Here is a 25,086-nt window from a genome sequence, read left to right on the forward strand (position 1 = left end):
TGGGGGCACTCAAGGAAAGGAAAATCAGATTTGTGTGAACAGCATGTCTTCATTTTTGAGAAACCTTCTCCGTTACTTCCCACTCCGGGACACCATCAGCTCTCCACTCCCTTACTGATGACAAAATTCCAACCTGCTGAAAGCCTTCTAATGAACTCAAGGGATAAGATAAAATACTGTGACGAGGTGTACCTCTTTATTCCCAATGATATCAGTGATCATACTCTGCCATGTGGCTACTGGCCCCACAGTGCGGAAGTACCCCTGTGCTATGCAAGCAACAGACACAGTGACAGATGCTTGGGGTTCTGAGTCCTTGGCTTTGGGCAAGGGGTTGGGCAGGTGATGAACACTTTGAAACTATGTGAAAAACTCTGTTTTCAATTACCAATTGCAGCTTTCATCAGATCTCCAAAAGAAGAAGCTTCTTTTGCAGCTCTTTATTTGCAGCTTTCATCAGATCTCCAAAAGAAGCTTCAAGAATCACTGCTCAAGTTGTTCTAACTGATACACAATGTAAAAATATTGCCAGTAGAGATGCATATTTATGGGAAAAGGGGATCATCTGTTGGTGCCGGAGCCTAAGTGTGACCACATGCCCTGATCGTGCCTCTTGTGTACTTTCTGGTCACTTTTCATGGCACTAGCCCATCTTGGTTTCCACAGTGTTTGCTATTTCACTACATGATCATAAAATATACTACTCCTCTGTTAAAAGAAAGGATTCGACTACAAGTGTGGGCTTTGTGACTGATGTACCTCAGGAGCAGGGCCTTTCTGGAACAAAAGCTGAAGTTTCACCAAGTTTCACCCCAAGGTAAGTGAAGGATATCACTAAAGCTATGGGTTTATGTGTAGAAATACCCTGTATATGTATGTATATACCACTGAAGGCCATCAGGAAACAAACATTTTAAATGCCTAGAAAGAAAAATGAAGACAGTTCCTATTTTACTTTTACATGTCACCTCCCACCCCAAGTCTTCCTTCTTGGGCAGGATGGGGCGGGAAGACAATGTTTGAAATGTCCAGTGTAGCTGCCACCCGCTGTGAACAGTTCTGTGGGGCCCTATGGTTTTCTTTACTTCAGTTAGTGCCGCCAGGCCTTTCCTTTGCATGCTGCCTATCAGTGGCTCAATTTTTAATAAAGAGAATTAGCAAAAGAATCTCTCATTCTGTAATGTGCAGTATGGGGAAAAAACCTCCTTGCTGGTCTGAGAGCTGAGACATGGGGGCCACAGGCAGGGCTCTAGAACTGGCTGGCTGCTGGCTCCTTCCACTTTGTGACCTTGAGCAAATTATTCCTGCTCTCAGCCTCTGTTCCTTGTAGCGAGCCTTATGTCACAGAGTTATTGTGAGAATTAAATAAAATAATGTATATAAAATGTTGTACAATAGCATGACCATTAATCCTCAATAAATGTTAATAATAATTATCATCCAGCAGTAAATACCAGTAGCTTTGTTTAGGGAATAAGGAATAGTTACTTTGAATAGTTTTATCTGCTTGTGTCAAGAAGGTAAAAGCTGTGGCTTTCTTCTTCTTAATTTTTTAATCATTCACAGTAGGGTACTATCAAAGAGTAGAAGTTCAATGAATACGTGTTCACTTTGACTGTGAAGACCATTATTGTTGTTTTTTACCATCACTGCTATTTTGATTCAAAGAAATAATGGTGGTACGCAGTAAAGCAGGGTTTTGCTTTGTTTTTCCATTTTCCTGGTAAGTGCATTATTGTAAAGGGAGGCGACTTTATTTTGTGTAAACATATACATCCAAATGAAAAGTTTAAAAAGTGAGACACCCCCTATGGAGTTCAGGCAGGCAAAAGCACAAGAACCTTTTAAGAGATTGGAGACTAGAAAAAACATGTCTCCTTATGTATTTACACTGGCCAATGGGAAAAAGTGCTATTAACTACCTCCCTTTGCCAGTAATTGGAGCTATAAAAAAGAATATCATAACAGCAAGGTTAAGCCTGTATATTCATCTGAAGCACAACCAGCCAGAAAATTTTATAAGGTATTCTAGTTTTCTGAGTACTCAGCAATCTAAGTATCCATCAACTTATACTGATCTTCAGTTTAAACTACTATGGCTAATATTATTTGCAATACTTTTTCTTCCCAACTGCGTCAGAAAATTGGCAGAAATCCTAGGGCAAAATCTAAAGGTACCTTTTAAATTACTAAATGCAAGTCAGCGATTTTGGAGTCTGAAAAAGCTAAATTCCGTTTAAGTGATTAATTCCAACCCTATGCCAACAGTTACTTAAAATTATTTAAAAGTTATAATAAGCTGCTGCTAAAAATATGGCCTCAGGGTTGCAATATTTGTAACCACAAATGTATTAACCTTGATCTTTTACCATCATTAGAATAGGTTCTATTCCCTCCTGTTGAAAGTTATTCACTCCTGTGGCTTGTTTTATGACCATTACATCGAAATCTTCCAATACTATTTCTCTAGCCCTGAACTCCCTCAAGATACAAGCCCAGATTTCCAATTCCCTTTGAACTTCCCTTCAATATTTCATGCTCAGTGTATCCACAAATGAACATGCTGCCTTCCCACCTCCCACCACAATCGTCATATCCCCGGCATAGAGAAAGACTACAGTCTCTACCTTCTGAGAATTAGGTGTGGCCCCTAACAATGAAATGTTAGAGGGATGTTAGATGTGTCACTTCTGGGCAGAAGCTTGAAGGGGCCAGTGTGTGATCTGCCATATTCTCTCTCCTGCCTCAGCAGGTGTGAAGCATAAACAGGGTCCTGCAGTGAGGATGGTGACGTAGAGCAGAGCCCCCAGCCAACCCGTGATAAACATTAGCACAAGGGAGAATGCACCTCTGCTGTTTGAAAGTACTGATGTTGTTTCTGCAGCCTAATCTAGACTCCGCTATCATGAGCCATCTGCAATCTGCTTGTCTGTTTGCGTTCTTATCTCTGATAAGGGCATGAGCACCCAAGCCAATAACCTCAGGACTACTGAGTGCTTCCTTCTTTCTCATAACCCATAGCAATCATGAGTCCTAGAAATCTCACCGTTAAAATATTTCCAATTCACCCCCTCTTCTATATTCCCACTTAACTAGTTTTGGTTAGAGGCCAACTTTCTTCTTAACTATAACCCTATAGCTTCCAAATATTTGTCATTCTTTTTTTAAAATATATTTTATTGATTATGCTATTATAGTTGTCCTATTACCCCTCTTCATTCCCCTCCACCCTGAACACCCTCTCCCACCCACATTTCCCCCTTTAGTTCATGTCCATGTGTCATAAGTTCTTTAGCTTCTACATTCCCCATACTATTCTTACCCTCCCCGTCTATTTCTACCTACCATCTATGCTACTTATTCTCTGTACCTTTTTCCCCTATCTCCTCCTCCTACTCCCCTGTTGCTAACCCTCCATGTGTTCTCCATTTCTGTGGTTCTGTTCCTGCTCTAGTTGTTTGCTTAGTTTCTTTTGGTTTTTGTTTTAGGTGTGGTTGTTAATAACTGTGAGTTTGCTGTCATTTTACTATACATGTTTTTTATCTTCTTTTTCTTAGATAAGTCCCTTTAACATTTCATAAAATAAGGGCTTGGTGATGATGAACTCCTTTAATTTGACCTTATCTGAGAAGCCCTTTATCTGCCCTTCCATTCTAAAGGAGAGCTTTGCTGGATAGAGCAATCTGGGATATAGGTCCTTGCCTTTCATGACTTGGAATACTTCTTTCCAGCCCCGTCTTGCCTGTAAGGTCTCTTTTGAGAATTCAGCTGACAGTCTGATGGGAACTCCTTTGTAGGTTACTGTCTCCTTATCTCTTGCTGCTTCTAGGATTCTCTCCATTTTTACCTTGGCTAATGTAATTTTGATGTGCCTTGGTGTGTTCCTTTTTGGGTCTAACTTCTTTGAGACTCTCTGAGCTTCCTGGATTTCCTGGAAGTCTATTTCCTTTGCCAGATTGGGGAAGTTCTCCTTTATTATTTGTTCAAATAACTTTTCCACTTGTTGCTCTTCTTCTCCTTCTGGTACCCCTATAATTTGGATGTTGGAACCTTTAAAGATATCCTAGAGGTTCCTAAGCTTCTCCTCATTTTTTTTTGAATTCTTATTTCTCCATTCTTTTCTGTTTGGTTGTTTTTTTCTTCCTTCTGATCCACTCTATTGTTTTGAGTCCCAGTTTCCTTCCCATCACTATTGGTTCCCTGTGCATTTCCCTTCATTTCTCTTATCATAGCCTGCATTTGTTCATCTAACTTGCGACCAAAATCAACCAATTCTGTGAGCATCTTGATCACCAGTGCTTTGAACTGTGCATTTGATAGGTTGGCTATCTCTTAGTCGCTTAAAAGTACTGATTGAGGGGCTTTCAATCCTGTTTGAACCATCTTTTTTTTTTCCCTTTGGTCTGGTTGCGCTTGTCACATATAAGGGGTGGAGCCTTAGGTGTTCACCAGGGCTGGGCACCCCAGTCGCTGGGTTGTGACGTTATATGTGGGGGCGGGGTCTGAGAATGAACAATGGTGCTTGCTCCGCTCTCTGTCAGACCTCAGTCCCTTCCGCCACTTCCCCCGAGCTAACTGGGCCCCTCTGGTGCCAATTTCTGGGTGGGTGGGCTTGTGCACCCCGTGGGACTTTCCAAGGACCTCTCCCATGAGGCTGGGAATCTCTCCCTGTGCCTCAACCTCCACAGGTGTTTTCAATCAGTGTCCCGAGGCTCTATTTCCCAGTGCTGGGATCCTGGGTGGTGCACAGTGCCTTGCTTCAAAGTCGCTGCTTTGCTGGGTCTGCCAGCTGCCACTTGCGCACTCAGGGTCCACCAGCTGCGGTCTTGCACGTCCCAGAAGCCCTGTGTACCGGTTCCCAACGCTCTCTGCTCTCCCTGCCGTGCCCTCACCTGGCTGCCGGACTCTGCCCCTCCTCCCAGTCTGGATGAATGGGTCTATTTTAACTTCTTGGTTGTCCAATTTCCATACAGTTCAATTTTCTGTCAGTTCTGGTTGTTATTCTGTTTCTAAATTGTTGTTGTCCCTATCTTGGTTGTTGAGGAGGCACAGTGTATCTACCTTTGCCTCCATCTTGGCCGGAGGTCTGTCATTGTTTAATTCCATATTTTTCCTGCTGTAAATGACCTTCCCAAATGACACCAGAATGATCCTTCTAGAAAATGAACCTGATTGGTCCTTTCCCATTCTTAAAGCCCTTCAACATTTTCTCATGGCTCATGTTAGCACACATTTGAGGAACACTTTTGTAGATAGGCCCTGCGCTAGAAAATCTCAGGAGCAAAGATGAGTCATTTGTCTACACACTGATCTTCAAATTGTGGTATGTTGATATAACTACTGTAGATGATGTTGTTCAAAAGTAGTATTTTGTAAAATGTTAAAGTTTGTGAAATAATTGATTCTTAAAATAAAAACTGGAGTGAATTCAAGTTTCTCTATGAAAACTTGACTCCCACTCAAATTCTAATGAGAGAAAGAGAGAGAGAGAGAGATTGATTGATTGATTATCATTAGCTAGGCTAGGGAGGAAGTACACGAGGCCCAAATATTCTATACTGAGCCTCTTCAGAAACTGCTGCTGCTATTAGTGGCTTGCATGTTATTAGAACACATATCATTGTAACTCATTATTTACTAATTTTTTTATGGAGTCCATAAAAATTTGGGACACAAGTGAATTCTGCTGCAACCTATCCTAACACCATCTGTTATTTGCGTCCTGAAAGTGGGGGGTAGAGCTGTCAGCTTAGCTCCAGGATAAAGGTCAAACTTCAACATGTTACAGCTCTTCTCCTATCATCCTTCCCTCAGATGCCTCTGTTCAGTACATTCCTCTCAAAAATAGCATTCTCCCTCTTCCAAACCCACCAGAACTCTACTCACTCTTCAAGAGCAGCTCAGTAGATTAATGTTTTCTGTGAAATCTGCCTCAAGAGCTCTCAGCAGCATCAACTGACCTTTGGAAGGAAGCATTTTCAATGCTAATTACATAATGATAGTTGTCTAAAATCTGCCTACCCAGGGGGCCTCTGGACTCCTTGAGCATCAGGACATTTATTCTCCTTTGTGTTCCCAGCACTTGGTATCATGCTTGGGAGATAGCAGACATGAGATCTGTAGATGACACATGAAGAGCACTATGAAAACCACATTCCATAATTCCACTTACCCATCAGCCTATTGTTGGATGCTCGGGTAAACTGTACTATTTTAAAAATTCAGAAAATAAAGTTACATATTCATAACTTCCCATTTTAAAAATCACCTGACATTAATTTAACTTTAGGCAAGCAAAGCTTGTGTGTCTGTTTACATGTGTGTGTGCTTCTGTGCATGTGTGTATATGTATATGTAGTACTTTCCTCTGGCTGCCATAATAAACTTCCATAAACTGAGTGGCTTTCAAAACAGCAGATATTTATTCTCTTACATGCAGTACTGAGAGAATCCAAAATCAAGCTGTTGGCCGGGCTGCACGTGCTTGGAAGACCCCAGGGGAGATTCTGTGCCCTGCCTCTTCCAGCTTCTGGTGGGCTCAGGGAGACCTTCGCTGGTGGCTGTTATCACTTCCGTCTCAGGCCTCTGCTTCTTCCACCTCAAATCGCCCTCTGCCTTTCTGCTCTTGGAATGATACCTGTCGCTGGATTTAGAGCCCACTCAGGTAATCCAGGATGATCTAATTTCAAGACTGCTAATTACATCTGCAAAAATCCCTCTTCCAAATAAGGTAACAACCTTCCAGCAATTTGGACATGGACATTTACTTTGGGAGCTACTCTTCAACCTACTACACTGCTGATGTGTGTGTGTTGCATATTGTGCCAAAGAAGAGCCCCTAAATGAGGCTCTGTGGAACCCGTACGCATTGCCAAGGTGACCATTTGGAAACTGTGTTGGGTGCTGGAAACATGATAATGAACGTGAAAGACACGGTCCCTGCCCTCATGGACGTCTGAGGCTACTGGGGGAACAGAAATCAAGTTGGTCTCTGAAGTTGAAAAAGGTACAGTGAGGAAAAAGTAAGTATACTATGTGTGTATGTAACAGGGAAACTCACCTTCTCTTTTGTTAAATTTTAAATGTACCCTGATATTTTCTCAATCAGAGATTTACAGTTCAGAGAATATTCTCTAACTTTCAGTTTAGATTATCTCCCACTCTGTATTGGGACATTCAGTAAAAGTCCGTGTCTCCTATGTGTGCTTTTAAATTACTCCAAGGTAATTGGAGTAATTACAGAGCTGTGGAACTACCATAATTCATGTAATTTGGGATGCCATCATTATTTTATTTTTTATTTTAATCATTGTTACAGTACAATTTTCTATCTTTCACTCCCATCCCAGTCCACCCACCCTGCCCTCCCCTCCTCCCTCCCATTTCCACCCACCCCTAGTTTTTTATCCATGTGTCCTTATACTTGTTCCTGTAAACCCTTCCCCTTTTCCCTTGAAATTCCCTCCCCTCTCCCCTCTAAACACTGTCAGCCTGTTCTCTATTTCAGTGTCTTTGGTTATATTTTGCTTGTTTCTTCGTTTTGTTCTTTAGGTTCCTGTTAAAGGTGAGATCATATGGTATTTGTCTTTCACTGCCTGGCTTATTTCGTTTAGCATAATGCTTTCCATTTGAGGATGCCATCATTATTTTAAAACAACCAAGGAAAAATAAACACAGGTGATTAAACTAGGTCATGCCATTAATTATAAGATGCACCCCAATTTCAGAGATATTAAAATGCGCACCTTAGAATCAATGAAATACATTCATTTCCATTTTGAAATATATTCTCATAACACATCAGACCAAGTTAAACAGCTTGTGACTGAATAGTACAACCAAATCTCAATGCTCTACCAGCAAAATTGTAATGCTGAGTTGGCTTCACTCAACCTCAGAATAATTTTCACCTTCTTTCCATGAAGTCAATACATCTAAATATAATTCAGTGAGTCCTAAAATAAGACATATATATTGGGTTTCTTCCAGGCTTGAGATAATTTGAGAAGTCAGAGATTGGGAAAGAGCTCTAAAAATCTTGAGATGAAGCAGGAAGGAGTGGTTGCTGGAATTTTACTTTTTTCCTTGTTCAGAACTTGTTAAAAGGTCAGAAGGTAAAGGGTAGACTGTGTGCACCTGTAGAGTCTGCAGACACTTAAGAGATAAGCCGGGGTATTTGAGACTACTGTGCACAATTATTCAGACAAGATTTCTGACGCATCTAGTGCAGTGGTCCCCAACATTTCTGGCATCAGGCACTGGTTTGGCGGAGGACAATTTGTTTGGGGAGGAGTGACGAAGTGGAGCTCAGGTGGCTTTGTTCTCTTGCCAGCCCTCCTCACCTCCTGCTGTGCGGTCTGGTTCTTAACAGGACACAGACCCCAGGAGGGGTACTGGTCCACAGACTGCAGCTCAGGGACTGGGGACTCCTGGTCCAGTAGACATATACTAGATCCTGTGAAACATACAAGGAAAGAGAAGACAGGATGCTGGCCCTCAGATGGCTTAGAAAGGTATCTAAAAGACAGGTGATAAAACTTTCACACACACCTGACTCCAACCTAATAAAGTCCCTCATTAAATGCAGGATTGAGATTTTGCTGTAGTTTTATACCATGACCATGCAGTAGAAAAACATCTCAGAGAATAATCATTGTTATGAGTTCTCTCCTCACCCTATTTCACCTCTATTTATGTAGACAGTCTGAGTTTTGACATTGAGATGTAAATTCCACATTGCCATAAGGTTTTCCTAAAAAGATCTAATTTTGGTCCTTGTATGCAAAATTAAGAGGAATCAGGAAGACAAAGCCATCAAAGACTAAGGGCATGGTAAGGAAAAGATAAATTTACTTTAAGTCTTTAAAAACAAACAAATGTGGGCCATTAGGGGATTTTTAAAACAATAGACATTTTCAATTAAAGTCTAAAGTTAAGTGCAACTTGCAAATGCTTCTTAAATGCTGAAAGGCTCTCTTACACACACACACACACACACACACACACACACACACACACACACACAGGAACAGCAGCCTAGTAAAGTATCATTTTAAAACAAATTCTTCCCTGGAGAAAACTTATTGCCAAAGCATCTGGACTATGCTTCCAGAAGGCATTTAACAAGTTACTATCATTTCCCAGACTCAACAGGGAAGCACTGGTTTTTAAATGAATTAAAATTTATTTAGAAAAACAAATCTCAGGCCTCCCACAGTAATTGGGGGGAGGGGGAGTAAGTCAAGATTAGGGACTATTTAGTCACAACTTTGGGGAATAAATAATAGTTTTTGAATTTAATTAACCATATGTGTCCTTAGATCACAGCCCAAGACACTCCCTGAAGGACAGGTGTGGCTGAAGTATGCTTTTTCTACCGTTAAAGAACAAAATAAATTTGACAAGCGTAGTGCAATTCAGTAGTCAAGCATTCTTTTGAATAAATGGGCTGGCATAACAACTGTCTGGAAGAAAATAAAATTCTTACATCATATGCAAAAATTAATTCCAGATGGATTAAAGACAAATTTTTTTTTAAAAAATTAGCTTTTCTAGAATATTTAAGAGACTACATGTACAATCTAGGGGTCAGGGAGCTATGTTTTAGCCAAGAGTGAAAACACAGGAAAAAAAGACTTGTCTACCCATGTCAAAATTAAAAATTCTGAAATGGAAAAATATAAACAAAGCCAAAAGATAAGATAAACATAAAATATATCTATAATATACATAGTATCTAGAAATTGGCAAGAATAAGCCAAGAACAGAAAGGCCAGTAAAAAAGCATGATTTTAATTTTCAGTAGAGCGGTCTAAACACTAAACAAACATGTGAAAAGGGCACAAAGTCACTAATAGTCAGGGAAATGCAAATTAACATAGCAATTATTTTAGCTCTGCAATATCTAATGTTGACATGGATTTGGAGGAACAGTATTCTCATATATCAGTGATGAAAGTGAGAATTGTTAAAGACTTTTTGGAAAGCATTTGGTACATCTATTATGTCAATTCCTCTTCTGTGAATTGGGTTTTGATACTGGGATAGAAGAGCTACTTTTCCCTATTTTTATCTAAAAAGATTTAAGTTTGGTCCTCTGATGTGAGGTAAAGAGAATAAGGAAGATAATGCTGTCAAAGATGTTTTGGGGGAAGAAGTAAAATATATGAGATTGAATCCACAGACTTCTTAGAAATAATAAATAATTAGAAACAAAACCTAAATTAATGACATTATGTAATGGAGGTTTAGTGAACTGTAATTCACAGGGGCCAATAACTACAAACAAAGTGAACACAGATCAACATAAGAATAAGTATTTCCACATCATGGAATATTATGCAGTTGTTAAAAAAGAATGAATTGGTTTTATACCAGATAATTCAGAAAGATTTCTATGAGTGATATAAGCAAGAGGCCAAAAAGTATATATAATGCAATCCCATTTTCACAAAGCAATGACTGAACTGTTTCAATATATGTCTCTGTGTGGATATCTAATGTCGGCGTAGGATCATATGAGTGTGGAGAAAATATGGAGGACACATAGCAGGTTATCAAAGTGGATCATGTAGGTATGCAGCGTTGGGTTGGAGGAATGAGGGTTACAGTGAGGAGAGAAAGTGATAAAGAAAAGCAGTAGCTAAAATGCTTCGTTTATGTAAAACTGCAAGAGAAAGAGAGAGAGTGAATGAATGAGTGAATGAATGAATGAATGTATGAAAGACACATGAAAGGACTGTCACCAAAATATTGATGGTGGTTATGTTATGGTATTGGAACTTCAAATATCTTCAGTTTTTAAACATTTTCATGTTTTCAAATTCTTCATAATGAATTAACATAATAAATATATTAACATAATAATACTCATTATGTCCATAACCAGGGGGAAATAAAGTTTTGTTTCATTGTGACAATTTAAAAAACTGAATAGACCATATAAATGGTCTATTATATATGATGATAAATGGTCTATATATATACCATATAAATGGTATTTCCTTCCTTTCCTCCTCTCTATTCTCCATTGATCAGCATGAAACTCCTACAGTATCTATCTTGCAGTGTTCAACTGTATACAATCTACTCAGACTGATATCTTCACAATTGAGCCAAGACAAAAAAAAAGAGAAAGAGAAGACTAGGAGGAAGGGTGAGTACAATTCATAAACTAGCTGATCTACTGTAAAATAAATTTAAGGTTTCTTCTTTGGCACTAAAAAAATCTCAAAGCCATTTAGTACTTCACTTTTAGCAACTGTCACCTCAACCCTCTGATAAATACCATTTATAGTCCTCAGGTGCCAAGTTGGCAAAGGAGTATGTGTTTTATTCCCTGTCAATCAAAGCCTATACACAGAAAAAGAATTAAACTAGGCTTCTCTTATCTCTGGTTCCCTTCTTCTTAGGCATTACATTAAAGTTGACATTTACAAAGATATTCAACAGAGGAAATGAAATGACTTTCAAGCTCTCACATTTGCTTCTCTCCCTGTCTGAAAGTTACCTGTGGATCTCTACTATTTATTGTTTCACATCAGCACTCAGATTCTCAGCTTTAGCAGGCTCTGAAGTTGTTATAGTCCATCCCTTTCAAGAGAATAAGAAGTGGTGTAGAAAACTTTACTGGCACAAAATGTAGCACTTAAGGGTTCATTATGGATTACATATAAAAAGAATGAAATGTTTTCCTAAACCTTTTTAGTCTTTAAAACCATCAAGTGACGGACCTAGTTTATCAGCTGAGTTTGACACAATGCACAGGACTCATCAACAATGAAGTATCTGTGGGGATGTCTCTATGACATGAACTATAATCATAGTGGTAAATACATAACATGGCTTCACCCAGATGTGCATGAGATTATTTTACTTTCTACAGTGGAGAAGGATTCTTTCCTTCAGAGGAGTGGACACAATGCAACAGTGAATGTAGCACTTGAAACCTATACCAGGTTGATGAAGGAAAGTAGATTAATCATGACTATTTGATCTCAGAAACAGAAGTAATACCTAGTTAATGAATAGCTCCCAAAGAAAAAGAGAAGTTTATGAAGAGTAAGCACCCATGAGACCTGGAGATTATTTATAAATACCCTGCAGAAAACCAGGAAAAAGGACACTACTATTTAATTTTTATTACAGGAGCTTTGAAAAACACCTCTAACAAAAACTGAACAAAGTGCTCAGAAAAGTCACAAAAGAAATATGATAAAACTATCAATGCTATTCTATCAGTAATCAAAAAATACAAATTAGAAAAAGTGCCAATTTTTAAAATGTCTAAATTAACAAAGACTAAAAAAACACATATGATATTTATCAAGATATTTATGATACACTAAGTGATGGGCTTACTTACTTACTGGTAATGGTACAGACTTTTCTGGATACAAGTTAGCAGTGCATATGAACAATCTAAAAATACTAGAGTTTGAATAATAATCCCATTTTCAGGAACCCAAAATAAGGAAATGATGTAAAACTGACAAATTTAGGTACAAAGATACCCTCCAAAACATGACACTGTAAACAACCAAATGTGTAACAACTGGAAAATAGTCAAGTAAATAATGGCTTACTGGTAATAAGAGAATTCCACTCATTCGTGACAATTTTACTTGTAAAGAATATTAATAATGAAGGAAAATGATCATGATCTAATATAAAATTAAAAAATCAGTTTTATATATAGTTGATCCAATTTCTAGATACAGTCTCTATTTCTATGCCATGCGTGCATAACAGGGAAATGTTAAAAATGGTTATGTAACAAGTTATATAAAAGTATGCGAGCCAAAAAGGAAAGTGAGGAGTGCCTTATAGCGATAATTCCTGTAGGTACACAACTTTTTATGGCTTACTTATAAAGCACTTCCACCTCTAATCAAGGGCCTCTTCATACAGAACTGCTTCTCATGCTCAAGGATGAAGGAAAGGAAGTTGGGGCAAGAAGTTCATACTATCTTGGCTGAGGAAGAACCTGAACAAAGAGATGTCAAGGAATTGGGGCCCAATACACAGTTATTTGGGTAAATTTTGAATAGGAAAAAAAAGTGAAGACGTCAAAGCAAAAGTCTGAGCAGAGGCTGTCAGGGGGCTCCGAATATCCAATGCTCTCCTCTCCCTCAGTGAGAGTCCCTGGACGTTCATTGTGCCCAGATAAGACTCCAGTTTCTTGCCTTCCCGCCCGCAGAGTGTAATTTCTGACCAACGAGATATAAGTGATGTGCATGATGAAACTGGTATACGACAAATCCTTTTGCCTTTCCTGCTGTCTGGGCCACAGACATGGAGGTGGAGCTCCAGCAGCCATTAATTAAGGGCCACAAAGAGAAAACTACCAGCTGAGGATGACAGAGCAGAAGCACATGAGCAACCTGGGTCCTTGACTCTGTGGCTCTGCCATATCGGTCCTGAACTGTGAACCTTCAGACTTTTTTATACGAAGAAAGAAATCTCCATGCTGTATGTATAAGCCACTGCTTTTATTTTAACATTTTTTTAAGCAACTGTTTTTTTTGTCCTGTTATGCACAACTAAAATTAACCTTGACTGATACACCTGACCATAATGAGCTTGCAAAATTTTCCTCTGATCCTCTCTACTCTCAGTGGCTCCCTTTCTTTTAACTGACCAAAAGATGGGACAAAAATAAACAGGAAAAATATAACAGCAGAATATTTGTATAAATCTTTACATTACTTATTTTAAGTAGGTAATCTGAACTTTCTTGAGCTCTTTCTCTTTACATATCACTAACTAAACTGTTTTTAACTTGGGTCTAGTGGTTGACTGATTTTGTGTGTCAGTCGTCCATGGTAAAAAACGGACCTTGCATCATTTTAAATGTTAACCTGAAACAGACTGAAGTTGAAGATCTTGGCACATAAGGCGATGAGGACTGGGAATGACAATGGAATAGATGTTAGTTCTTTGACTCCATAACCTTCGCTTGCTTGCTTGCTTGCCCAGGGCTGCTAAAGGTGGAAAGAGGTCATTCAAAAGGTAGCTGTCAATTGCAGAATGCACAGCCTCTGCACAGATGGCTGTCCTGGAGTTATTCAAGTGGGCTTCCTCGGGCACCTCATTAACTTCTTTTAGGAAAGGTGACAGAATCTGTTAGAACCAGTGTTTCCTAATTATCTACACGTTAACAGATATGTTTAAAAATAGAAAAGTAAACATTTACCTTTTTCTGGTTACTTTTGATGTTTGAATCTAGTTCCCTGCTAGAAGGAAAATACTGTCAATGTGAACTAATTATTAAGAGCAAGTTTTCATTTCTAACATCCTAAAGTGTGGTATTAAAAAAAAACCTGTAATCTTCTAAAAAAAATTCTGACCAAGGAAATTTTTCTCTATTGAGTGGAGAAAAACAACAGTACATATCTTAGTTTAGATCTTCACTGGGATACATACAGAAGCATTGCTCACAGATGATTACATTCCCTTCTAAGCCTAATCATAACTTACTGTAGGTGTTAAATATTAACCTGAAGAGCACATATCTTTATAGCTATAAGACTTCACATTGCATTTTAAATTCAGTAACTAGGTATTTATTAAACGACCATTAAGCCATCAAAGTCTAACCGTATTTAAATACTTCAACCTAGGTTTAAGAATTAGCAGAGTCAATTAAAATGACTTGCCCTATAATTATAAGTAATTCATCTACAGAACCGGAAAAGGGCCTGGGAACGCTGTTTTGTCCTTCTTTTACTGCTATGTAATACTTCTGCAGTGTCATAAAAGGAAACTCATTGTCTGGGATTAAGGCACTAAGGTTTCAAGTCAATCTTGGGGCTATTCTAGGAAGATGACAACTGTACCAAATTAGCAGTTGTAGTTTTGTAACACTGTTTCAACCAAGTGGCTTGCATTGCTTAGAAGTAAAATCCCTGGTGTTCTGAGCAGATGAGACCATGGCTAACCAATCAGGCCTTTCTTTACTGTAGTAAGAGTTGACTACTTCCAAAGATTTACAGCATTGTAGTCCATATAAGGTTAAAAAGTCAATAATATAGCTACATGTCACATGTAAAAGTGGCATCTCGATTTTACAATGAAAGAACTAGCGAGAAAGCAAAAAATCCAAAAATAAGTCATAATTTCTAGAAATAGTTTATTTATCGATAACTAATGACCCTAAGAATCACTACTTCATCATGATGGTCCACAAGCCTCTATCTTTACTAATGCTAATTTTAGGACCAAACATCTTAGTTCCAATTTATATATTTAAGTGTATAATGTCTGTATCAATTGAAACAAAAGTGAAATTCTATTTCAGACTTGCAAGAGATCACAGACAGCATTAGTAATACATTTGGATCTTAAAAGTTTCAATATTAAACTTTACTCATTCATTTATTGTTTTTCAAGTGCTTCCTACATACTAAAATATTTTAGTGGTTATGTTCTATTTTGTCAAGTATGACATAATAATACATATACCAGCGATGAAAGTTCTTTTTCAAGTTGCACGGGAATATAATAGCCGGTGTTCTTAAGACTGATAGTCCTGCTAAACACGAGAAGGAGTTTATGAGTTTTCCTAGAACTGCAGTTCGGAAAGTGAAAAGACAGATATCCTAGATCTCAAAGAAAAATAAAGGAGTTTACAAGCTGGTTTACTAGAACTTGCTATTTCAATGAAGCAGCCAAATGAGTAAGAGAGACTAAAACACTCTCTCCTGAAACCATGAGGCAGTCCATCAAAATGGTCAAACCAGTTTTCCTTTTGCAGATGAACCAATCATCTCAAGATTTGTACTGGCCATGTGCATACTCATTTAAGACTTTCAAAACAGCTACTGTACTTGAAAAGCAAACAGAGCTATGTCCAACTGTTGTCTTGTAGGTGTATATGTTTTCACCATCCATCGTCCCCTACAAGGTCCTCTCCTATTCTATTTTTGTAGTCTTGAGGTGGGGCAAATTGGAATAGGTGATAACTACAAGAAAGTAAAAGTTTATGGCATATACAAGAGTATTTAAGAAACTTTCTTCTTCACCTATGTGTGTAATATTATACTAGGTACTTCTTCCCTCCTAACAGTTATGTGAGTGTAGGTACTCAGAAAACCACCCCTGACTCAGTAAAAGCAGCAATGAGTACATGCTAAAAAGATTCAAGAGTCCTGGTAGGATTTGATCAGACTATTGTGATTGTGGATTAAGTTAAAAGTCCTTTTCCTAATTTCCTGATCGGGTTTCTCCAAAACTCAATCTTGTGTTACTTAGTTCTTAACACTTTCTTTCTAATAAAGACCTTATACCACCTTTTTATAACCTGTGGATCAATAACCTGAAATCCTCAAAAAGAAATACACTAAAGTCACCCAGAGCATTTCCCTCAGTTTCTTTATCTATACAAGGATAGTAAAATCTATTATCAATCGACTTCTGTTACCTAAAAGATATACTGTGAAAACTGCCCCAAGCCGGTCAGCTCCACATCCACCATACCAACCTTACACATGTACAGCATTTTGCAATACACATGTATTTTACATATACTATGGCATTTAATTGTCATAGTAGATAGATACACCAGAATGTAAGTTCCACGAGGACAGAGGTTTTGTATTGATTTGTTCAGTGCTGCAGCCCCAATACCTATAACAGGCCTTGACACATAGTAAGGATTTAATAAATAGCTGCTTGAATAAAAAATTATGAATAATGATGAGATACACTTAAGTATAATATTTGTCCATTTCTTCTGCATGAGAAAACTATAAATCAAAGGGATTAAGAGACCTGGCCAAGATTACATGGCTATGAAATGGCAATACCTGTAACTGAACACAGGTCTCTAGGGTCCACATCCAGCATCCTTTAAACCACCACCTCTGTTACCTGGGGCATATGTACCCTCTTCTGACACAGAATGCCAGGGGAAATGAAGCCACACACAAACATAGTACATTTTCCTGGAGCAAGATTTATAAGTAGTTACTTTAGAAAATATATATAAACATATGTATATATAACAATATATAACATCAATCATGGAATAGATTTTTGAGCACTTACTTTAATTTCAAAGACAAAACACGGATCTAAAAAACACCTCTGAAATTTGCAAAAAGCCACATGGAGCCTCTTTTTGATCTGAACATCTGCGTTTTCAGGCACTTAAACAGGGAAGTTAGAGAAGCAGGGCAGCACAGAGCAAGGACCAGCGTTGCCCCAGTCTCAACACCGCTGGGGCTTAGAGTCAGCTCCAATTCCTCCATGCAGCCAGAAAGGAGAGATAGCTGCTGATCTGTCTAAACAGCTGCCTCCAGCTCCTACCCTCTTCCTTCTCTCTCCCTGTTAGCCCACTCAGCATTGGTCTTCCTCTTCCTTTCAGCAAACAGGGCCATAAATTCATCTTTCTCTGCTCCAAATTAGTGTTCTTGAAACTGGGGTACATGTCTGTAGTAATGCCAACATTTCTTAAGGGGTTCACCATCACACCTGTAAGAGAATCAATCTCCAGAATCCCAGCTTCCAAGTATTGATTCCCCTAAACATTGATCTGCCTATGTTGATCCGTCACTGTGAGTGACAGAGGGACTCCATCCCCAGGACTGTGAGTGACAGAGGGACTCATCCTGAGATGAATGGACTCTGCCCTTCAACTCCTCCCCTTCACCCTGGCCATTCAGCCGGTTACAAAAGTCGTGCATTTTGCCTTATGGTCCTCAGATCTTGCTAAACTGCCAGGGTGTCAAAACCCAGGGTGACAAACAAAGGAACCAATAAAAATGCTAATATGGAGGAGTGAAAAATCTGTAGTGTTTGGGTAACAACTCCTTTTCTAAATCAGGTAATTTCCAATTTGTTGTTTTAAGCGACTTGAAATATTTAAATACCAAGAGCCTCATGGTCAAAATAAATACAAAACAATGGGTTTGAATTTATATACATTTTTTTTGTTATAGAAAGTATCATAGAGTAATCAGTAAGACACTTTTAAACATAAAAATATATTGCCATGGGACAGAATTCTGTAGGAGGAAGAAAATATAAATGCAAATTTAAGGAGAAAAAGAAAAGGTGTCAAATTTTTAACTGTTGAAGAATTTATTAATGCATTTAAAAATGAGTGATACTGAGAATCAAATATAGATCCTATTAGATTTTTTAAATTGACATAACAATTTAACTTAAAAGTCAGTATTTATAATATGCTGAAAAATTACATCTTTGCATCTATTTAAATTTAGGATGGATGAAAAGTTTGAGGAATTAGCTTAAAAATGTGCTTAAGGTACAGAGTTTTACAGGATCTTTTAGGCACACCAGGAGCACATGCTTGGAAGAACACTGCTCTAGACCAAGCCCTTGGAGGCTTTCCCAGATGAAATATTGAAGAGACAGAGATTGAGAGATTTCCCACCTAAGAAGTTGGAGTATTCTCCCCACCCTCTTCCTGGTCATAAACACATTTGCTGAACCTGATTTTACAATCAACAGTTTCTAAGAGTGGCAATCAACTTAAATATCTCATCTTTTTCTCTTTTTTTAATATATTTTATTGATTATGCTATTACAGTTGTCCCATTTCCCCCCTTCACTTCCCTCCACCCTGTACACCCTCTCCCACCCATATCCCCCCCTTTAGTCATGTCCATGTGTCATACTTATAAGTTCTTTAGCTTCTACATTTCCCATACTATTCTTACCCTCTCCCCCTATCTATTTTCAACCTACATTCTATGCTACTTATTCTCTGTACCTTTCCCTTCTCTCTCCTCCTCCCACTCCCCTGTTGCTAACCCTCTGTGTGATCTCCATTTCTGTGGTTCTCTTCCTGTTCTAGTTGTTTGCTTAGTTTCTTTTGTTTTTGCTTTAGGTGTGGTTGTTAATAATTGTGAGTTTGCTGTCCTTTTACTATTCATGTTTTTTCTTTATCTTATTTTCTTAGATAAGTCCCTTTAACATTTCATAAAATAAGGGCTTGGTGATGATGAACTCCTTTAACTTGACTTTATTTGAGAAGCACTTTAGCTGCCCTTCCATTCTAAATGAAAGCTTTGCTGGATAGAGTAATCTGGGATATAGGTCCTTGTCTTTCATGACTTGGAATATTTCTTTCCAGCCCCTTCTTGCCTGTAAGGTCTCTTTGGAGAAATCAGCTGACAGTCTGATGGGAACTCCTTATACTGTCTCCTTATCTCTTGCTGCTTCCAGGATTCTCTCCTTCGTTTTTACCTTGGCTAATGTAATTATGATGTGCCTTGGTGTGTTTCTTCTTGGGTCCAACTTCTTTGGGGCTCTCTGAGCTTCCTGGATTTCTTAGAAGTCTATTTCCTTTGCCAGAATGGGGAAGTTCTCCTTTACTATTTGTTCAAATACGTGTTCAATCTATTGCTTTTCCCCTTCCCCTGCTGGTACCCCTATAATTCGGATGTTGGAACATTTAAAGATGTCCTGGAGGTTCCTAAGCTTCTCCTCATTTATTTCTCCATTCTTTCCTGTTTGGTTGTTTTTTTTCTTCCTTCTGGTCCACTCTATTGTTTTGAGTCCTAGTTTCCTTCCCATCACTATTGGTTCTCTGTGCATCTTCCTTCATGTCTTTTATGGTAACCTGCATTTTTTCATCTAATTTGTGCCCAAAATCAACCAATTTTGTGAGCTTCCTGATCACTAGTGTTTTGAACTGTGCATCTGATAGATTGGCAAGTCTTGGTCGCTCAAAAGGATGAGTCCTGGGGCATTGATCTGTTCTTCTGTTTGAGACATGTCTCTCTCTCTCTCTTTTTTTGGTCAGATCGCTCCTGTTATGGTGAGGGGCAGAGCCTTAGGTGTTCACTGGGGCTGGGTACCCCAGTCGCTAGATTGTGATGTTGTATGTGGGGGCGGGGTGGGAGGGAATAATGGCGGTAGTTCCGTTCTCCTGGGACCTCAGTCTCTTCCCTGGGATCCTGGGTTGCGCGCTCTGCCCTGCTCTACAATCGCTGCCTCACTGGGTCCGCCAGCTGCCGCTTGCATACTCAGGGTCCACCCGCTGCGATCTTGCATGCCCCAGATGCCTTACGCGCTCCCTCCCGGTTGCCTAATGCGCCCAGTTCTCCCTGCTCTCCGCGCTGTGACCTGCGCCCGGCTGTTCCTCACCGCCCCTCCTACTGGTCTGGGTGAACGGGTCTACTTCAACTTCTTGGCTGTCCAACTTCCATTCAGATAAATTCTCTATCAGTTCTGGGTGTTATTCTGCCTCTAAATTGTTGTTGTTTTAATCTTGGTTGTGCGTGGAGGTACGGTGTGTCCACCTATGCCTCCATCTTGCTGGAAGTAAAATATCTCATCTTAATTGCATTGCTGACTGCGGTTAGACCTGGCTGGTGAGATGTATCTCCTTAGGAGAATCATTAGAGTACTTTTGAGTTGTCCAGAAAGATTCATGAAGGAATACCCATAAAAACTCACTAATTTTGTATTTATCTTATCATATAATGACAAATTTCACCACTGGGGAAGCATGTAATGTTGAATGCATCTATTTGACTGGCATTTCATGAGTGACAGGCATAACGCAAAGGACTGGAGAGTTCTTACTTATTATGTAGTTAATATTCTAAGTATGGCAAATGTATTGTGGAATTATCTCAGCACGTCTACATATGCAAGGCCTCAGACTCCCCTTTTTTCCTTCTTTCTCTGATTTCTTACTCTCTTCTTCCCCATTGCCCCTCACCTCTTTTCAGCCATTCCTTTGGGAAGTAGAAAGTTGTCTACATATGATGGATGAGGCCTGCACTTAATTCGGTGTCTACACTGTTTTAAAAATATTGACTTTCCGGTCCTCAGGCTCTCAGAGAGACAGTGGGGCTATTTACAGCAGATGTTGGACCTACTCTAAACCTACTCCTACTTGGTCTGAGGAGGTAGTAGTTTGAGATAAAAGTCTTTGGAGTGGAAAAGCCAGCTAGAAATCCCACTCCACAATTTACTAGGTATTTTGATTTCTCTGAAACTCACATTCTCAAAGTCATTAAAAGGGGGTTGCTGAGGATTTGAGACAACACACATCAAGCACCTAGAAATGTACCTACACATAGTAGGCATTCAATAGTCAACAATTATGAAATCAGATGTTTACTGCTCTTTAATGATTGCTTAAAGGTAGCCAATAGTTTGCTCTTGGCAAAATGTCAACTAGTGGCATGTCTTTCAATTTCTTTCTAGTCTCTTTTAAAACAAGTGATTTGGAAAATGACTACCTTTCTCATCTAAGTACAGGGTGTGTGTGTGTGTGTGTGTGTGTGTGTGTGTGTGTGAAGTGTACGCATATTTGCAGTACTAAAACCAATAAAAGGGCAAACACAGGATGAGGACCACACGAAACTTGAGATGCCCCATATAGCATTTATAAATATGGCCACGTGTCCTAAACATGTTCTAAGCATTGCTGTGAAATCCTTAGTTTAAAAATAAAGCATGGAATCTTTGATCAACTCTTTTAAAGTCTATCCAAATTTAATTGGTAAGCTAATCCTTTCCCCCATCAAACTAGCAAAGTTTTTTTGTTGTTGTTTGTTTTTAACACAATTCTTATGTTAGCATGAGTATCACCTTTAGTCTCTAAATCAATTTGACCATGTGTATGTACCAAGGACTTAAAAAGGATTCACAGGCTTATTCAGCAAGGCAGGAATATGAGATGAGTTATACCCTAACCCAAACTAACAGGTTTATGTACAAGAGCATTAATTGTATCACAACTTACAACAGTAAAAAATAAACCAGCTTGATGATCACCATAGGAGACTACATTATATGTTATAGCCATTCCATTGGATATTGTGCAGCTATTAAAAACAAAAAATATTTAAGTAAGATGGGATTGTTAAGTGACAGAAGCCAGGTATAATGCAGTATTTGGCTGTGATTCCACATTTGTGTGTGCCATTGTGAGTCCCAAGCGGCAATAAGAAATTTACAATAAAGAATTGGAATTACACATAGTAATCAAGATCCATTCCACAGCTTGAAAAGACACAGTGTTAGGACTTGCTACCCACGTCCTCATTTTAAAAAGAAGTGTGGGATGAGTACACTGCTGATTCAGATCCTTTTTATGAATGGTGGGGGGATAGGAAAGTGGATAATAAAGCTAAAAGTCATGTCTGCAGCTGACACTCAGCCTCTTTAAACTTTCAGTTTGATGAAGCCTTCCGGTGACTTTTACACCACCTGCACCAGTGCTCTCTGCCCAGCTAAGAAGTTTTGGTGGAGTGTACAGAGATGAGATAAGGCTGGAAAAGGGGAGGACTCGCAGCCTTCCAATATACACAATTTTGCACAGTGAAAGAGGAAATGAAACACTGGACATACACAGACACACACAGATTCAGATCTGCAGATACATATTTAAAGAACAAACACTTTCTCACCCCCACTCCAAGCAGAAATGCCTGAGAACACCACCTGCCTCTTCCTGGATTGATCTATATTTCATTACTAGTTTTAAAAACTCCTAGTTTACTCCTAATGCCCGCCACTACCACTGCCAACCAAACAAGGCTAGCGAGCATGCTGAGATTGTTCTCCGGTGTTCATGAACTTGCCTCCATTTACTTTTCACATCAGTACTTCAAAGGTCTAATCTGACCCCACAGATAAGGAACAGAATAAAAATGCCTTTGGTCATTTATACATCTCATATTACACACTCTTGTACTTGAGAAAAGAAAGAGTAACCCAGTTCCTTGTGACTTGAAATGACACCTTTCTGCTGAGTGCTCTTCTAACTTGGCCTGTGTGACCACAGCTCTCTATCTGCCCGCCTGCCCGCCAGCCTGGGCCCAGATGCTCCCAGGAGCCCCACAGCAGAACAAGCTTCTTTCTGTAGCCTGAAACATCGATAGTATGAAGCCAAAATCAACGGAAGTTACTGTGAAAACAGAAAAGACAAAACACACCTAAAACACCACCTGACATGTCACTACTCTCAGGCTGAAAGGTGTCTGTTTGCTTGACAGCAAACCTACTTGTCTGCAGATGTCACACTGCAGAACCAACAGCTGGGGGGATATTCGGTTAGTTTCTAGTGGTCAGTTTCAAGAAATACCTACAAGCATTTCTTAGTCCTGAGCTCAGGCTCCATCTATATAGATTTGGGTGACTTAAATTATGTCCAGGCTGAAAATGCGCTAATAATTAATCTTAAACATAGCATCACTTCTGATAAAAAAAACATTTTCTACACACAGCCCTAAATTACTTTCAATTCCGTTAAGCAAAACAGACAAGTTGTAATAAAAGGTCTCTGAGAAATGTGATCCCTTTCATTGGTCACCCAGGAGCTTTTCCTCTTAAATCGGCGGCTTCTTGTGGGGGGGGGGGGAGGGGAAGAGCGCAGGCATCCAAATTACAGATGCCACCTAAATCACAATTATTTTGTAAGAAAGTTGCTTAAGATAACTCTTCAGGGTTTCCCAGGTTGAGTAATTGTTGCAGGCGGGAGGGAGGGACAGCTCGCCTCCGAGATTACTATCTGCAGAGGTTTCCCCTATGTTGGTTTTTTTTTTTTTTTCCCCAGCGTCCTTTTTAATTATACTGCAAGGGCTTTGATTTCCACATCTCTAAACTGCTGCTGGGGAGAGTTGCGAGTGCCGCGCCAGGGCTGCGGCAGCCGCTCGGGCCAACTCCAGCGCTGGGGGGCAGGCAGCCCACTGCCCACCGGGTCCCCCCTCCCCGGCACCCGCGCCGAGACTGCGGTCCGCGCCCGTCTGCCCCGCGCAGGGAGCCGGGCCGGGACTCACCGCTGTCCAGCCTCGCGATCTGGGGCAGCCGGTAAGTGCTGACCAGCAGGTCGAGCGGAACGGCCACCGAGCTCCACTTCACATCCTTGAGGCTGCAGCCCAGCGAGGGCGCCGGGTCCATCTTCCCCGCCTCCTCCTGCCCAGCGCTCCCGCCGATGCCGCCGGCACCACCCGCGCCTCGCAGCCGCCTCTGCTTGCGCTCGAGGTCTGGGGCGCGCGAAGGCGCTGGGCACTCCGGCCGCTGGCAGCCCGGGGACGCGGCGGCTGAGGCGGCGGGGAAAGAGGGGGCCCGCGCCGGGCTCAGCTGCCGATGCGGGGCATGGCTGCCGCGCCCCGCGCGCCCTCAAGCCCCGAGAGGACTCGCAGCAGCCCCGCGGCGGGCGGCGGCGGCTCCCGCTCCGCCTCCTCCTCTGGCCCCGGGTCTGCAGCTGCGGCCGGCTCGCCTCCTCCTCCTCTTACTCCTCCTTCCCTCCGCCTCGAGCGTGTGAGGAGGAGCCCGGGGTCTGAGAAACGCCATAGCAGCGCTCCCAGCACTGACTAATCAACAAGGTGCGAGCAACGCCTGCGCAGCTCCGGGAGACACCGCCTCCGCCCCCGCCTCCCCACCGCCCGCTCCGCCTCCCGCTCGGCCTCCTCCTCCCGGACCCCGCGGGCTCGGCCGGCGTCGGCTTCCCGGCCGAGGCGGCCGGCGCCTGGGCTCCGCGCGCTGCTCAAGCTTTAGCTCTCGCTCCCCCGTCCGACCGCTCGGGCGCCCTGCAGCTTCGCGGGAGCCCGGGAGGAGCGGGTGAACTCTGGAATTACTCAGTCGCAGTGTCTGGCACCCTCCCCTCCTGGAGTCCCTAATACCGGGCACTAAAGAAATCTGTATTGGTGCCCACCTCTAAAGAGGCTGGGAAAGGCAAGTGTGGAGCACTCCTTGGTGTTTCTCCCCAAACCTACAACTGTACAAACGGAGCTGAAAGTTAATCCTACAAAGTCTAGACTTTGGCTGCTAGGCAGAACGAAAAAGGCCGAAGCACCGAGAAAGGTGATGAATGACCAGTGCCCACACAAGGGAAAGTGACAGTTCTGCTTAGTACCTTCCTTGAATGAACAAGCATCTGGAGACTGCAGGGCACCAACCACCGTAGACAACCCAGAGAAGGGACAAACTAGGTTACTGGGAACCCCCGGGGCCAGCTGTTTTCACATCCTTTTCCCATTCAATTCTCTCCCGATATGAAAGGGTGCAGTAATTTCTGTTTTCTAGATAAGGCGTACCAAGACTTTAGGTAGTTTGGCAAGATTACACAACTTGTAGATAGTCGTGCTGGGATTCAAA

The 25,086-nt window shown here is 40.7% G+C and overlaps 1 protein-coding gene across 2 annotated transcripts in view; it reads right to left on the reverse strand.

Annotated features, from left to right (window-relative positions):
* Positions 1-23,891, reverse strand: part of GAREM1 (GRB2 associated regulator of MAPK1 subtype 1) — a 188,270-nt gene extending 164,379 nt beyond the window's left edge. For both annotated transcript variants that reach the window (XM_045849763.1, XM_045849761.1), the window contains exon 1: positions 23,766-23,891. In XM_045849763.1, the coding sequence (XP_045705719.1) occupies positions 23,766-23,886 (121 nt within the window). In that variant the 5' untranslated portion in view covers positions 23,887-23,891. The remainder of the gene's footprint in view (positions 1-23,765) is intronic.
* Between the last annotated feature and the right edge of the window lie 1,195 nt (positions 23,892-25,086).

The sequence above is a fragment of the Phyllostomus hastatus genome, unplaced genomic scaffold, assembly GCF_019186645.2.
Source record: "Phyllostomus hastatus isolate PE091 unplaced genomic scaffold, TTU_PhHast_1.1 phas_contig_80, whole genome shotgun sequence".
Classification (NCBI taxonomy): domain Eukaryota; kingdom Metazoa; phylum Chordata; class Mammalia; order Chiroptera; family Phyllostomidae; genus Phyllostomus; species Phyllostomus hastatus.